Source organism: Orussus abietinus, unplaced genomic scaffold (genome assembly GCF_000612105.2).
Source record: "Orussus abietinus isolate OABI.00-Male unplaced genomic scaffold, Oabi_2.0 scaffold80, whole genome shotgun sequence".
In the NCBI taxonomy this organism is placed as follows: domain Eukaryota; kingdom Metazoa; phylum Arthropoda; class Insecta; order Hymenoptera; family Orussidae; genus Orussus; species Orussus abietinus.
This window is the reverse complement of record NW_019394321.1, coordinates 336,826-353,500: the sequence shown is the minus strand read 5'-3', so window position 1 is coordinate 353,500 and position 16,675 is coordinate 336,826. Positions and strand designations below refer to the sequence as shown.

General features: G+C 45.1%; 1 protein-coding gene across 4 annotated transcripts in view; it reads left to right on the top strand.

Moving 5' to 3' along the window:
• LOC105694503 (TBC1 domain family member 4) overlaps nucleotides 1-16,675 on the top strand; it is a 29,842-nt gene that overhangs the window by 9,683 nt on the left and 3,484 nt on the right. For 2 of the 4 annotated variants that reach the window (XM_023431774.1, XM_012415230.2), the window contains 13 exons: nucleotides 11,817-11,966; nucleotides 12,413-12,613; nucleotides 12,993-13,292; nucleotides 13,365-13,569; nucleotides 13,649-13,765; nucleotides 13,833-14,055; nucleotides 14,183-14,494; nucleotides 14,882-15,171; nucleotides 15,247-15,408; nucleotides 15,498-15,814; nucleotides 15,892-16,144; nucleotides 16,235-16,353; nucleotides 16,431-16,655. In XM_023431774.1, the coding sequence (XP_023287542.1) occupies nucleotides 11,817-11,966; nucleotides 12,413-12,613; nucleotides 12,993-13,292; nucleotides 13,365-13,569; nucleotides 13,649-13,765; nucleotides 13,833-14,055; nucleotides 14,183-14,494; nucleotides 14,882-15,171; nucleotides 15,247-15,408; nucleotides 15,498-15,814; nucleotides 15,892-16,144; nucleotides 16,235-16,353; nucleotides 16,431-16,655 (2,874 nt within the window). Of the gene's footprint in view, nucleotides 1-1,584; nucleotides 1,770-4,716; nucleotides 5,593-11,816; nucleotides 11,967-12,412; nucleotides 12,614-12,992; nucleotides 13,293-13,364; nucleotides 13,570-13,648; nucleotides 13,766-13,832; nucleotides 14,056-14,182; nucleotides 14,495-14,881; nucleotides 15,172-15,246; nucleotides 15,409-15,497; nucleotides 15,815-15,891; nucleotides 16,145-16,234; nucleotides 16,354-16,430; nucleotides 16,656-16,675 lie in introns of those variants that run through there. The other 2 variants (XM_012415232.2, XM_012415231.2) reach the window with 2 other exon arrangements.

The following is a 16,675-nucleotide window of genomic DNA, read 5'->3' as shown; positions in this document are numbered from 1 at the left end:
TAAAAAAAAAAAAAAAAATGAAACGCATTTATTCTGGGCTAGAACCAAGGACATATTTTTTTTTGTCGAAAAATGTAATTCCTTGAGCATCGCGTTCTTCCTTAGGGCTGCCATAAGCGTCCGTTGAAAATTTTTGATTTGGTGCACCCAGGTTGGAGAAAAGTTTAATAAATATTTTTATGTTCTGATGTATATATAGAATGACCCTTTCGTAACAACTTAATGCCTCTCGATCGTGCATCGATCGTACCGATAGCATGTCGATAATTGGAAAGGTATTCATGTTCAACGGTGTACACTTGGTATTCACACTTTCCACCTTGCTCATACCAAGGCGAACGGGGCTCGGTGTTTTCGTGCCCGGAGAAAGAAACTCTGGAAATAAATTTAAAAAAGTGTACAGGTTTATTTTCGTCCGGAGCGTTGCTCCCTTGGGCAGGTAACGTTTCAAGAAAGTTGGAACCGTTAACGAGTGATTTTTGTGTGCTAAGTATTTGCATCGGGTGAAATTGGAGGAGATGCGCTCATTAGAGATACCTTTCTTATGAGCCTCCATGATCAAGTGCCGAAAATTTAAACGATTAGGGGGACCCTGTTGGAATAAAAGTTTTATACATAATTTGAAGTCTCGATATACATATATGGAATGACCCTTTCGTAATGCCTTAATCCACCGTAAGGAACGATCGCGAGTAAATATTAATCATTTTATCCCGGTCGAGGAAGCGGTTCTTCCTTCGGGGCTTCGGCGCAAATCCTCCCTGGATTTACTTCGGAAGACGCCGCAAACACGTCCGTCCCGTGTTCGGCTTGTCAGGGGAGGCCGAAGAAGAATCTCCGGAAGGTCGACACCTCCCCGAGAGAATGCAAGTCGAACTTTTCGCGTAAATCGTACTTATGTCCACCCCGTTGGGCGGGGCTATCGAAAACCGATCGAGACATCGGAGTATCCAAGGTGACGCCAACCATCGGAAGGAAATTCCGATAAAAGGTGAACCCGCTTTCCTTGAAATCAGGAAATTAAGGTAAACACCAAAGGGAAAGGATATTGGAATCTCACCGTAACTATATATTTAACAAATGCAAAATAAAAATTAGTCTTCCATTTTAAACGGTTACGTACGCTCGATCGCCTCCCGATGTCAGGAAAAATAAATTCAGGAAACTCGGGATGGCCCTCGCGAGAATTTGGCAGGGTACCCCTTTCTTAGATAGATTACCCTTTCTACACCCGCACCACCTTGGTATGTGTCATCCACTCTTCCGGATGAAGATGCGATGCTTTAACCTTGCAAGTGAATTAATATTCTCAAATTAAATTCGACGTGTCACTCGCGAGGACTCGGCAGGACTCGGCATCGCCTCCTTTCTGCGGGAGGTCGACACATGCCGACCTGCTCGCTGCAAGGCGCAGCGCGGAATGAACCGTGCACTTGCATCTGAACCGCGCCGACTCGGATCGGCGCGCGCCTAGTCGCGCCGCCCAATCGGAGAGCTCGGCGCGCCGGGCCTTGGCCAATCGGGAGTCGCCGGTCTATTATTAAGCTCGGCGCTCCTTGGCGCTCCTTGGCGCTCCTTGTCATTTCGAGGATGACAGCGCGACCGGCGCGACAGTGCCACGGAGCGCAGTGCTGCGGTGGCGGTTTGACAGCACGCTGTCAGCTGCGCTGCAAGTGTTCTCGGAGAATTTAACAGTTCCAATGTTTTTGCGGATAGTGTGCGCATGAAAACTGAATTATAAATATATATCATCTCGTCGCTTCTAACGGGTGAGTCGTATCTCTTGAGATTAAAATACTGTAATATATAAATACCTGCTATACACGGTTTTTATTATGAACGATTTATGAAGGTATCTTGGCAGTCAGTTTTCGATAACAGAATATATTTTGAACGTTTCTTTCGGGTCTTTTGCGGTAGCAATGATTTTTAAATTGGTAAAGAAGGTGCAAGGTGGAGCAATATTGCGTCGCGGAAAATCGAGTGGACTCTTTTTACGAGCATGTCGAGCTCCTTGAGGTCGCCTTAACGTGCCAAGGCCTGGTTTTGCCAGAGAAATGGTGACGTAATGACGACTCTCTTGTACGTGACAAGATTCCCTCGGTGCACCATATTTGCGCGGATTCGAGGAAATCGGCACGCTTCATTTTGAAAAAATCTCGTTGAACCACAGAAATATTGCTTTACTAAATACTAAATTTTGACATTTCCTTTTAAAGGGTTCAACAGATTTTTTCTGTACCCTTTATGGCCTTAAATTTCGGGTTTTTTTGGGACCAAAAGCAAGAAATCTACACGAGCCGTATGGTATATTTACATTCTAAAGTGTGTAACGATGACGAACAATTTTTAACGGGGTACTTCTTCCAGCTGTTACCTTTCACTTTGACCACGGGAGATCCGCTTCTTCTTTTGCGTGAGCTGGGAAATTAAACGCGAGCGATACCTGGAATTCGAAAGTTATTAGCTGCCGTTTTAGATAAAAAAAGAATTTTAACGCCAAATGTCACGCGCCCAGGAGATACGACCGCGACGATCGTTCGTCACTACCCGGAAAGACGGTTTCTTGTCAAGTTGATGTTTTTCCTTCCGTGCCGGAGCATCTCGTACGAACAATAAGGATATTCGAGTAACGAGCAAAAATATTCTTTTTTTTTCTCTCGGAGAAATAATTGCTTTCGTTTCTCCAGAAATTTTCCTCTCGGTTCGATTAAATGAAATATGTTTTTATGCCCGATGAACAATTTCTTCCGATAGTTCGAATAAAATATTCTACCGTTAATTGTAGCAATTAAATACGTTAGAGTTTAAAAATAAGTTTGATATCTACAAGAGGAAGCAGGAACCGGAAAGATGAATTTGTACTCTTTCGGGACTCGATGGTGCCTTTTGCAATGTCGGTATTATTTTCAACGATCTTCCCATCGTCCAGAAGGTCGCTCGCACGGGTGCTCGGTTATACAACCGTGTATTTTCCCGCGAAGGAGGGTTTCCGTCGACGAAGGCGCGTTACGTAAAGTGCAGGCGGATGCACCGACCCGTGCGGTCCGCACGCGTGATCGGTGCGCCTAGTTTTGGCATGCCATTTCTTTCCCTTCCTTTCCCTTCCGTTTCCTGGGGACGAAGAACCGCGGAGGGCAGATTTATGACGTCGCTTTCGACTTTTCCTCTCGCTTGCTCATGCATTTCCACGTTTATCATTTACCCTTCCTTGCCGCGTGACGCCGAAGTCTCGTACCGGGGCATCGATTATTTTTTTCACGTTTCATTCGATTTTCCTGGCATCTGAACGTAAATTTATTAACATTTTAATTCATACAAATTGATATACGTTGTCAATTCATCAACATTTTAACTCGTAAAAATGTATATACGGAGCAAAATTATAAAGAAATGGTATTCGAGAGTTCTTATTATATTCTTGGATAACGTACGAGACAATGGTGGGAAGCTCGAAAAGGCGTTCGATAGGGCGTGCGGTAGTGATTGCTCTAACCCGATCAGGCGTCGATACCTTAATTTCGTATCGTCATTGCACGGAGAGCGACCTACTTATTCCGGGAAAAAATTCAAACGATGCCCAAAGATGCAAGAGGTGGGAAGAAAAAACGGCTTAATTGGTAATCAGCGCTCGTTAAACAGGTTTATGGATGCATCGTGGCGGCTTTGTCCCTGCGTCTTGTCCGATCGGATGTTAAGTAGAGTTCAGTGGGTACCTTAGGAAAATCCGTTTTGTCCGCGAGAAGCGGTGACTTTGTGGCGGGGAAATTTATTTTGTACCTTAGGCACGAGGTTAGGGTTTTAACCAACATTTATTTGTTCTCTTTGAAAGGGTTACTCGGTACCTTGCGAAAGTTCACTTCGTGCACTCGTGGAAAGCTCGTACGGCACGGTGAAAAATATCTTGGTACCTTAAAAATGTACGGGTCAGCGGATGCGATCGAGCAGGACTGGATCGAAAGCCCTCGTCTCGGTATTCCCCTTCCCCGACGGCGGTCGGCGTCGGGACGTGGCCACCCTAGAACGGAGGAGAGGCTCGCAAGCTCCTCGGTTCGTCGCGACGCGCAAGCCGGCCCGACCGCGAGTCGACGTCGCGGGTCGGCGAGCGGGTCGAAGTCGCGAAAATCAAATTCAAGATAACGTCGAAATATGAAAATTATCTAAAAGTAACATCAGGCCGGGACGCTCGAGAAAAGTCGGGGTTGATGGAAAATTCACTCGAGGACCGATTTTTTTGGATTCCTCGAATTATCGTCTTTTTGAGAGCTCCTCGAAATAGGATATAAAAGAAAATCCAGACTCCGATCGGACTCCGGAGGATCGATATCGCGGATTCTCCGCGTTGGCGAGGAACGCACGTCGAAGCCGGACAAAGTCCGAGCTTTGGGAACGCCGAGGTTCTGAGGCTTCCCGAAATTTTCAAGTCGGGGCGTAACTCGATATGGATGCTCCGAACTCGCAGAGCACGCGAGATCGAGAACTCGCGGCCGGTAGCCTTGATCGGGCTTTATCATACCACCGTAGACGCGCATTAAGCTTTCGCCCGGATCTCCTGGAATTTTTCTGCGATCGCGAATAATCGAAATTCGCGCCCGTGCATTCGTTATTGCGCTCGTTTAGGTACTCGTCCGGGTAGGCAGGCTGCCGACGTCAGAGGACGTCACGACGCTCGTTTTGACGGGGGGATACGAGGCTAAGCTCTGGGCAGCTTGCGGACTCCTCAGTTGATCTCGAGAAGTGTAATCGGTCGCGAGTCTTCTCCGTTAACCCCTATCGGTGACCAAGTATATTTATCGAGGGGCCTTGAATTTATTTTCAAGGGTCGCGGAGATTGGACGGACAACTCCCTTGAGCTTGAAATTCAAATAAAAAAGAAAACAAAATCAAAGGAGATTATTATTCTTTGCGGAAATATCGCGTTTAGTAAAGGAAGAGGAGAGAAGGAAATGGAGAAGAGAATTTTGTAAATTTTTTAATATTTAAAAATATTTTTACGAATTAATTTCACGATTTTGCTTCTTGGACTTTCGAATCATCCTGTGGACAGGAACGTGGTGTTATACTTGAAACTCTAGGAGAGCTTACAAACCTCTCGATTCGTTACAATACGGTCGATAACAATCGGCGTCCGATATCACGGATAAGATCCAGCGGAAAGTGCAATAATCGAACGACTCGAGTGAAACGGGAAGAGGTTGATTGCTCCCTTAACAGGGAAAATGATATTAAAATTGTGTTAAAATAATTTTCCCACCGGGGCGTAAAATTCTGAAGAAAATCTGTGGAGCGGGAATCGAGGTTTTAACCTGTCCGTTCCGATGGACCGTACCTGGAGCAACTCGATATCCTGAAGGATCTTCGAGTTTCCGAAGGAGACGTTCTTCGAGGAATGACGTTTGCCTTAGAGATTTCGCGTTCCTCGTCGAGGGGTAGTTTTTTGAGAATTTGAGGGGAGTCGACTTTTGGGAAATATTTCTCGAGAGGGAGCTACGGAGAGCGGTCAAGATGATGACCGTACCGATCGCGGCATCCAGTCCGTACGTGACGATCACGTCTTATAGCGACGCCAGTACTCTGAATAAAAGGCCATCGGTAAGCAGATTCTACCTGTACACTTTTTTCAAATTTCTGCAGATCGTGACAATTTTGTGGAAAGTAGTTTTACTTTTGTTCGAGGGCGACTCGGGCTCCGCGACAACAAACAAAGCCGAGGGAGCGGCCGTAATAAATCGCAGAAACGCTGGTCTAATTTCGTATTCGTGGCTGCCAAAGAATCCAATGTTCGTGCCAGCCCTCGTTGGGTGACCGGATTCGTACGAGACCGTCTCCTATTTGTCTCGTATCAATTGATCGTCGTCTAATATTTTCCATTTTTTCCATTTTTTTTCTCACTCGAAAGAAAGAAAGAAGGAAAGAAAGAAAGCCCATTTCAGCTGATTTATCGATTCATTGGCAACTAGTACCTAGCCTAGCCAGGAATCGATAAGTATATATCTGGATATTTGTCCTCCGTACGTTCCAAATAAAAATGACGTCTCGTACGGAAAGGTCCCCTGGGGGTGAGTTATCAATTTGTCGGATGTATCGCTAGCCTCGGCTGGGATACGTCCGGATGATTCCCTTTTGAAATCCAATACGCGACCGAGTGGGCGGCTCCGCGAAATCGAGTCGTCAAAGTCGTAATAATCCGCAACGCAGGCTGTGTCGTTCCTCCCGGAATCAACCAGCGTGTACGATCATCAGACTTTGAGACCGCAGATATTCTACGGAATCTGCCACCCCGTTCGATCGTTAAACTTTGAGACCCGAGGAAATTCTTCGATGGGATCGGCAGCGTAACTCGTCAAAACTCTCGGGGAAATTACGAGACCAAGGGGAAAAGGCTTCCGGCATCGTTTATCATCCGCCGAAGTCTCAAATTGTGCAAAGCCAAGGAAATGTTCCCTAAACCTATTTCAAATCTTCGGACAATTTTGAGATATTTTTACGCTCGATGAAATTCAACAAAATTTCCTAAACCTCCTAATCGAGGCGAAAATTTGTTTAAATTATTTAATTACCTAATTAAACATGTAACGCAACGTTTCCCAAAAATGGCGACGGAGGTCACTCCCGCTGGACGCCAAATACGTAAAAATTGCAACTTGACTTTTACAATTTCACCGTTTCCAGAGGAGGCATCGATACTTCGCCATTGACTGCAGGCACCTATGCAGGCAGCCATAACTCGGTCGTATGCGATCATAAACATTGCATTTTATCACACAAAATTCATGTCAAGGCTCGGTAGTGCGCCGATGAGTCGGGAGGTTTATCGGGGTCTCGTTTTCCCTTTTTCTATCATTTTCTCCCTCAAAACGTCCCTCGGGATTAATTCCCTCGGTCGTCGGGGAAACGTCGAAGCGTGTCAACGAATTGGCGGTGCATCGGGGAGGGTAGAAAAAAAATAAAAGGGGATTACAAAAAATGGTGCACGCACGTGGACTTCCTCGCCGACCGCCATATAACGATGAAAGGCTCGACTCGTAATTGGATCGAGGAAGCCCCGTCAGCTAATGATACTCTTTCTGTGTCAGCAACTGGGTGAGAATCTCTCCCAGTTATTGACTGCCGATAAAAATCGAGACGATGGTTTCACGAGACATGGGAGTGGCGAAATAGGAAGGGTGAAAAGGGGGAAGGAAGTCCGTTAAAACGCGTTCCGTCGCCGATGATCGATGCCCCGTTAAACATTTTTTATTTTCATGCGGTCTAACTATACGATGTCGTACCAAAATCTTATCTTTCGGGAATATTGGCGTGGAGCTGCAACTCGTTGCAGGAAAAGTCGAAAGTCAGCCCGAAGAAGCTGCAGTCGGGCTTAGCGGACGGTATAATCCGTCGTCGTTAACTTTTTCCGCACACTCGGCCGCCGATTTGCAAGAAACCTCCTCGAGGAGCGAAAAGGCCCCCCGCAAAGTTTACGGGAAAACGGCGCGATGATGCAAGATCTTACATAACCGTCGAGCTACTTTTCGTAATCCCGCAATTTTGCTGCGATTTTCCTTTTTTTTTAATTTTTTTTTCTAAACTCGGAAACGCAATTCAGTCACAAATGTAAAAAAGAGCGGCGATACGTTCTTTTCCGTTTAGGCGACGATACGATTTTAATCGGGCACCATTTCATGGGGGATTGTTTTCAGGATGAATCATTGTGTTTTGAAAGCCAGAGCAGGACGCGAGATATTAGCGAGGGAAGGAGAAAACGGCTCGAGCGAGGTCGGCTCGAAGAAGATATTTTGGTCCATGGCCGGCCATCGGACACGCTCCGAGCACGTTTCCTTGCGAAATCGAAATTGTTTATTGATCGTTTGTGTGTTTCAACCGTGCATTGATATCGCTGACGTGACGGTGGGTCGAAAAGTAATTCATCTCTAGGTAAATCGACTCTTTTCTTCGGTCGCGAGGCGTGAGAATCGAAGATTACTGCCCTCGCGAATCAGTCTTCGGGAATTCATTTAACGGTAGACATTTCGCATTCGAAACGGAAATTTCGCGGTTAAAATAGAATATTTCCTAATTCATCGTAAGCAGGAGATTTTTCGAAAGTGCGGCAGCGAGATCCTGACTTATTACCGCAATTGCAAAACATGCCTCGCGGAAACGTCCAAAAAAAAGTGCACGAGAAACGTTTCAAGGAGGTCATGCACGGCCTTTAATAACACGTGCTCCTTTCTGCGGGGCACATCTCCATATTGCGTGCGCGAAGTGAAACGAAAAGATCAGGTTTCTTGTTGCTCGGGAAGCACAAAGCGCGATGAATTTTAAATGGCATCGATATATGCCTCCTGCATTATTTCCATATTATCCTGTATTAGTGGGAATACTTATCGAATACCCCCTCGGGTGTCAAATTTTCGTAGGGATATTTTAACCGTGCGATCTTACCCCGCGAAAAGAAACGTTCATTGAACCAAAGATATATTTTATTAATTCAAAGAATAATTATTTGGCTCAAATAGACGCAAGGAAATTGCCATCATTTAGAAGAGACGTCGCATTCGATTCATTCGAATTTATCCGAAGCAAATAATTATTCTTTGAATTAACGAAATATTTCTCCGGTATAATGAACATTTCTTCTTAGTGTAGGAATACTCTCGAGGCATCTCACCGAAAGAAGCCCATCTAACGATCGTCTAATTACGAGGGTATTTAAATAGCTCGACGTGCACGATACATCATAGGATGTCCCGAGGTCGTTGCACCGATATTTAAGTTGCAATTGTACGTGGATGGGTATTTAAACGTTCGATTACCGAGTCGCCATCAAAACTGGTGACTTTATTCCTTCAATGAAAAAAAAAATTATCGTCATTTATTATTGGTTTTTGTCATTTTTAATGATCGTTCAAAAGCCATCGTTCGCTCCGAGAAAATCGTTTCTCTGGAACACCCACCGTTTCCTTGAAAAAGACAAAAAGCTGCAACGGAAGAACACGGCCAAGTACACCGCGAGATCGAAGTTATTACCATGAATATAATGTCGAGGGAGAAAAAGAGACGACAAAAACGAGAGGCAAAGAATAATGACGCGTAATCGGCCGATTAAAATTACGAGGCAGCCGCGAGCGTCGAATCGATCGATTAAATACGATCTCGAATTAATTTTCCGTCCTCGAGGAGAGTTACCTCGCCTAATTGCCTCCGAACATCCCGAAATTTTTGCGACGACTTCCCGATACATTTTATTCTACAGCCCGACATCTTTGCGATACTAATACATTTTATTTGTAATCGGAGACTTTTCCTACGAATTTCTATTACGAACGTTTATACCTCCGGCATAATCGAATTTAATCCGACCGAATAAAGAGTCTGGAGGATAAACCGCACATTTATTCCAGAGCAGTTTTAATTGAAAAATTGAATTATTCCTCGCTGATCCGAGTTACGTACAGTCGAGGTTTACGCGATTTTATTAAAAAAGCAATTTATATCGTATCTGGGACGCTCGTTCGCTTTTGGCCTTTCTCGATGTGAATCGGAATTTAAGTCTGGAGGCAGGATTTTTCAAAAAGTTTCTTTGACGTCCACTCGCAAAAGTTTCCGGCATACGTCAAGGTTGGTGGGATGGAAAAGTTCGTCTGGATTTTTCTCACGGGGAAATAGTTCCTTTGTTATCTCGGGTATTCAGGACTCCCCCTGGTACGCGTTAAAGGTGCTCCAAGAATTTCCAAGTCCATGAATGCAAGTTTATGAATTTTCCTTCTTGCCGAGGGGTCGCGCCGTTCCTCGTGAACCGAAACTAATCTCTTTCGGAAATCCTTAATCGCCGTTTCGCTCGTCGACCTTGGAATTGAATCGAGTACAATTAGCGCTGGAAATTTACCCGAGCACTTTGGGTGTCGCAAAGTGTTTTCGAGAGACGCGGGCAGGAGACGAGATAAGCGAGGTGTCAAGTATGCCCGCCATTAACGGTGGGTCTGGAACGAGTCCGTATTTTCCCCGAGATAACGTGCGACCAAAAGCCCCGAAGGAAAACCTCCTTTCATCCCCGAGATAAACCATGAAATAAAATTAAAAGAACTAACAAATTATACGATTTTTAAATCAATTTTTCACCTTGCGGTTTACTCCGTCATTTTTCCCGCGTTCCATTTTTGACACCCGGAGAAATTCTGAAAATTCGGTTAAAAATCGTTCGTCACCGTCGTCACGGTCGGGTCGTCACGAGAAAATCAGACGGAGGGCGTCTCTGGTTTCAAGGAGAGGCCGTGGGACAAATAATGCCTCGAGTTGAACGAACTACTTCATAGACGGGTCGTTACCGCTCGTATGGCCCGACATCGGGAACAATCCTATATATTATAATGCCATTTAACTGTCGCTCGTGTCCGCACACCGTTCTCGGTCCCGGGAACGGTAAATTGCGTCTCGCGTAGGGGAAAGGCGGTTCCCCGATCTCCCATTCGTTGTCAAGGCTGGGAACTATTCACCATTTTGAATGGCAATGCGTGTCCGAATTACTTTTGCGCGTGCTTCGTCTACGGATTCATTTGCCTGATTTTTTTTTTTTCATTTTTTACGAGATTCGTCAAATAGGGAACACTTGAATTTTTTCAGGCCTTATATTTTTCCGAGATATCGAGTCGACTTCTGATCGTAACTTTTGTGTACGCCTCGACTCGATATCGATTTTACTTGTAAGTCGATTTCACGGGAAGACTCGAACGTGTCACCGGGAATGCATCGGGAATGCAGTGATACGACCCTTGTGGTACGACATGTACGAATGGACGATTCAATTGAGGTTTATGCGGTATCGGATATTCTCGGTCGCGAGTGGTTAAGTCACGCGGTGAAAAGATGGCTTTATAGGGTGTTATTTATCGATCGTATTAAAGATCGATGGCCATTTGGCGATCGATATCGCGATCGATACGGGAAACGTCGCGGTTTGATCCTCAAATATCGGTATAACGATACTCGTCGATCGGTGCGGTAGCACCGATACCCTCAGAAAAAAGTTTCATTGATCCAAATGAATAAAATATTTCCGATTAGGTCGAAGCCGATCATCAATATCTATTTATTTACCAATTTTCACGTAATTCCCCGATGCCGATGCGGAATAAAAGTTTGCAATGTTAAAAAAGTCCGATCGAACGAGTGGAGCATCGTTCGGTTGAAAACACCCTCCCATTGTTTACCGACTCATAATTAATATTTTGACGCATGACACATAAGTCAGGGTATGGTCTACAAGAGAGCAAGCTTGTCCAACCTGCAATCGTTGAATGTTATTAAATCGCGATATACGTCGGTATTTAATAACGATAAAAAATATTTAAAAGTTGTAGACGTACCTTTACGTCACTAATTGTAGGTAGGCGTGTTAATTCGTCTTAGACTTGAACAATTGCGTTTATGACAAAATATAAGGAGAGTTTTTAGGATCGTAGGACTTTTGAGGACTCAATCGCTGAATTCTATTTCTGTCCAAAGACGGTAGTCACGAGTTTACGCGATCGCGAACAACAACGCGATTGAACTATGCCACTTCATCTACGATTCGAATGCACTATGCAATTCTTGGGTGCACTTTAAATTGAAGTCCAGGCAATGCCAATTGATCGGTCAAATGAACTGTCCGATTTGTCAAGGACAAAGTGCAAGTCGATCATTTTTCGAAGCGACATTTATCCTCGTTGGATCGGGCAAGGCTCGTCTAGGAGACCTCGTTCTCGCAAATTGGGTCGACGTTGTTTTTCGACGTTTTCAGCGAAGGAGCGACTTTGCGGGGTGCTCAAGACCGCGTTTTCGTTTGTTTTCAGGTTCAAGAACTGTTCAACGCGATGAAGGAGCAGGCCTCGGCTTCCAAACTCGAGAGGGATAAAGACCTTCCTCAAAGGTCTTACAGCAGCGCAGCTACTCTGACGACAATAGGCGCTGACATATCTCCCAGTTCGTCCCATTTCTTCGAGGCAAGTGTTTCTAAATAGAGAGAAGCACGGGCCCTTACAAAATGAGCGCGATTCCTGGGGAAAAAAACGCGATAACGAACCCGCAAACATTTTTTCAGCGAAATTTCTCGCGTCGCGGTAACGTAAGCGCTCGCCTGTTAAGAAATTAGGTGTAAGGTAAAGTGAAACACGTATTTTATTATATTCTCTTCCGGTTAATTATTATTTATATTCATTTTTCCCTGTTATTATTGACCGTATATATCCGGAATATCCCTCCACCTAAATTATGCAAAAAATGACGCTTTCACTTTTGTCGCTTCGTTTTTTGTTCAGGAATCGTTGCTACTTATTGTTCGTTCCAAAATGCTCTAGCTTCGTTAAAAAAAAAGAAAAAAAAAAACGGTGGCGAGGGCGAACTCGAAAATTGAGTCTCGTTCCAGGATGATTCTTTCTTGTATTCCTAGGTGCTGTACGTCGGGAAAATCAAAGTGAATTACCAAAAAGTACCCGAGTCGTTCATCGACAATGCCCTCACGAAGATCCGGGCCCACGGGCTGGAGAAGTCCAAATCCTCGGCGAACAATCTGCTCGCGGAGTGTCAACGACTGCAGAAACACGCCACCATGAAGTCGAGTTCCTCCGCTGGTAACAGGAGAGACAGCATGGTGGGTAGATCGGTTTTCCGACATTCCTCCCGAGTGTCACCCGAGAAGCCTCGATTAAGGCCCTCGTTTTGCCCCGCGGTCGGGTCGTATCGACATTTTCATTTGCATCGCTTTTCTTAAGCGTGTTGCGAAAGTGGCATCTTAGAAATCAATCGTTTAATTGTCCTAACACCCATGAAACTTCCATTTTAATTTTTTTTTTACAAACAATTCATTTTAGACGATATCAAAAATGAAATTCTATGGGTGAGGCCTTCGTATCCGTGAGGTAAAATTTGAAACGATTCGGTGCATCCGGCTTGACGAAAATTTTCGTAAACGATCGATTCCTCAGCCGCCACTTTCATCCCATATTAAATATTAATTTCTTTTTTTCCAGGATTCGAGCGCCAGCGAGCTGGGAAGTATGGAGAACTTGTCGGGAAGCAACGTTTTGTCCGCAACTAGTCCCCTGGGGTCCGCAACGGCCATAGGAGGTTCCGTCGAGGCCATCCCGCCTGCGAACAACAATTTCGAAAACGACGGTCAGGAAGGTAATCAAGTGCCAAAGAGAAACGATAACTCCGGTATGCCGTTGCCCGACGTGATGAGGAACCGGGCCTCGTCTACCGGCAGCGTAACGATAGACAGGAGAGACTCGAAGGGCGGCTACGAGCACAATCGTACAATGCTGTTTCAGGTAATTCCGCTTTGCTCGAGTTTAGGAAACAACCGGTTAACGGGACGCGTTAATGATTTTTTCGCATCTCAGGTCGGTCGGCAGGATCTAAGGCTGATCAGTCCCGATAAGAAACAAGTGCTGCTTCATAAACAGCTCAAGGATGTGGCGAGCTGCGTCCAGGGCATACAAAATCCGGAACACTTCGGCTTCGTCTGCAGAGAGGCTGGGGTCGAGTACTACGTCGGCTACGTCTTCAAGTGCCAGTCCGAATCCGTTGCCGATGATCTAGTCGGAGGTACGTAAACGTTGCTAGGACGAGTTTCTTGATCTGCCATTTTCAATTAATTCGACGTGCAATTATTTCTGTGAAACAGCGATTAAGCAAGCATTCGTCGCGTGCGACAATTCGAGGAGAGAGAGGCATCACCCGGTGTTCTCCTGCGATCACTGTCCCATGGTTTGGTACAACAAATTGTGCCAGGAGATCGAAGGTACCTTGAACTCGCGTCGAAGAGGTATTCGAAGAAGTAACGCCCGGTCATGGTCTTTTCATTCCAGGACAAAATGACAGGAAGACTCAAAGTATAATATTCTCTCGGCTGGAGATGCTACCGGAAGACGAGCAGGAGATCGTCGTTACCAAGTACAAAGGAGCGGAAGCAGCGGGGGGTTCCGGCACCGTTACCAGTTTGCGGGAGCAGAATCAATTCCTCGTGATGCTCCTCCGGGCACATTGCGAGGCGAAACAGGCGAGACACGTCCACGACACGGCGGAGAACAGGTGACAATTTATAGAATTCTGTTTTTCTTTCGAGAGACCCATCGTTTCGAAAACCACCTCTATTTTCCTACATAAAACCTGATCTCGTTTATAAAACTTTTTTCCGAACCGAATGGTACTGTTCCAGGAGCGAGTTTCTCAATCAGTATTTAAGCGTGGGAGTGGGAAGTACAATTTTCATGAAGGCGAAGCGTTCTTTGACGAACAGCTTCGACAACCTCATGAAAAGGAAGGGGTCGAGAGATGATTTCGGCTTGGGTCCGCAATTGCGCGACTCGAATTCTATGAATCAAAGAAACGGAAGTCAGAGTCCTGTAAGTTCGGGACCTTCTTCGATAGTCGATGGTCCTTCGGAGGCCGGAAGACCGAAATCCTTGAGAGTCTCTCCGGAGCAGCAGCTGACCGTTAACACTGGACCAAAGAGTCCCATGATGGACATGTGAGTGTATAGTGTAGGACACGTGATACTTTTCTATAACACCGTTCGTTAACTCGTTCATTTATTTATTCGTTGGCAAAGAAATAATTGTCACTGGATTCGAAGCTTAACGAGTAGGTATCAAAAATCAGAAAAAGACGTCCCCCTTAATTCGTGTCGCTGATTTAAGAGAGATCGTTACCTTTTGAATGGGACCTCCCTGGGATCCTGTACAGGGCAGGAAATTTCGAAATTTTATAATTTCCGGGGTTGTGAATTTAAAAAACCTTTCCAAACAACAAATTGTACTTAATAATTGATATTTTCTTCGTCCTTCTAGTCCGAAGGACATAAAATAACCTGCCGATGCGTTATACATGAGTTACGTAATTTTGTCTTATGATTTAGCTTTTTAAAAGTGGGCAATTCCCCGAAAACGTCTCCCACGGTAGTGGACGAGAGCAGTCGACTACAATCCAGCGGATCGTGGAGACAAGCGATTCTAAATCGTGTCGTAACTCCTGGTAAGGATAAAGAGAACAAGGAGAGCGACGGTTCCGTGGGTAGCAACGCGAATAAGAAAAGCCAAGCACCGGCCGCTCGCCGGACTAAAGAAGAATTGAGGGCGCTCTGGAAGAAGGCGATCAATCAGCAGCTCATTCTCATTCGGATGGAGAAAGAAAATGCTCGACTTAGAGGTACGCTCTCGTGCAACTTAGGCAACACTTTGGGTCCAACTTTTCTCCACCTTCAACGTGAATTAATCGTTGCAGTGCGCCAGGAAGAAGCGACCGTGAAGAGAATTAAATTAGAATACGACGAGTTAAGTAGTTGCGCGAGAGAGCTGATCGAAGTTTGGGATCTTCTGGTCAGCAAAGAGTCCAGGATCTCCACAAAATGCGACAACCAGATGCTGCTGCAAGCTATAAAACAAGGTACAAGATCGGGAACCTCCGTGACAACCATTTTGTACGCAGGTGGCATTGCTAGGGAATTTCATGCATTTTTATCTTCCCTTCTTCAGGTGTTCCTAGAGGCAAACGCGGCGAAGTCTGGCAATTCTTGGCCGAGCAATTTTGTCTAAAGCAGCCTCCGATGGATACGAGGAACTTCCCGAATTACAACGTGCCCTATGACTTGTTGCTGAAGCAATTGACGTCGCAGCAACACGCAATTCTCATTGATTTGGGAAGGACGTTTCCGAATCATCCGTATTTCAGCTCGCCATTGGGACCTGGACAACTAGCTCTTTTTAATCTATTAAAGGCCTATTCTCTTCTCGACCACGAAGTTGGATATTGTCAAGGACTCAGCTTCGTGGCTGGAGTGCTCCTTCTACACGTAATTTGATTTTTAATCGAACGGTAGTCGGATACGGAGGGGAGGTTTTTCCGTTTCTAAGATTTTCATTTTATCAGATGGCAGAGGATCAGGCGTTCTTCCTGCTGAGGCACTTGATGTTCGAGAGAGGTTTGAGGAAGTTGTATCTCCCGGACATGGCTGCACTTCAGTTGCATCTGTACCAGTTGTCGAGACTTCTTCACGACCGATTGCCGACTATTTACGATCACTTTGACAAACACGAAGTGTCGCCTACGTTGTACGCGGCCCCCTGGTTGCTGACTTTGTTCGCCAGTCAGTTCCCTCTGGGATTTGTAACTAAAGTATTCGGTGAGTCCTATATAACGTATATCTTATTAATAATATGCATTTTATCTAATGTTATACTTTTTAACCTATACTCTATTTTATTTTTCACAGATTTACTTTTCCTCGAAAGCTCGGAAGTGATCTTTCGCGTAGCTATGGCCTTACTGGAGGAACATCAGGATCGTTTAATTTGTTGCGATAGTTTTGAGGAAATCATGGAGTATCTTAAGGTACGTATTAATTATTTCTTTTACAAAAAATGAATTTATTACGGGGGGAGAGTATTTAATAAATAACTGGGTTTCAGGTTCGAGTGCCAGCCGTGGATAAGAATATTTTAGATAGAGTGATGAAGAGGGTGTTCTATCCGGACACGGAGATGGGTAAACAGTTGAACGAGTACAGAGTGGAGTACCACGTATTACAGGAAGAAATGCTTTCCGTGAAACCACAGATAGAGAACATGGAGAAACTTGAGTTACTTAACAAGCAGCTCGCCCAGCAAAACGCACATCTCAGCGAACAGCTCGAAGTAAGCGATGGAGCTACATT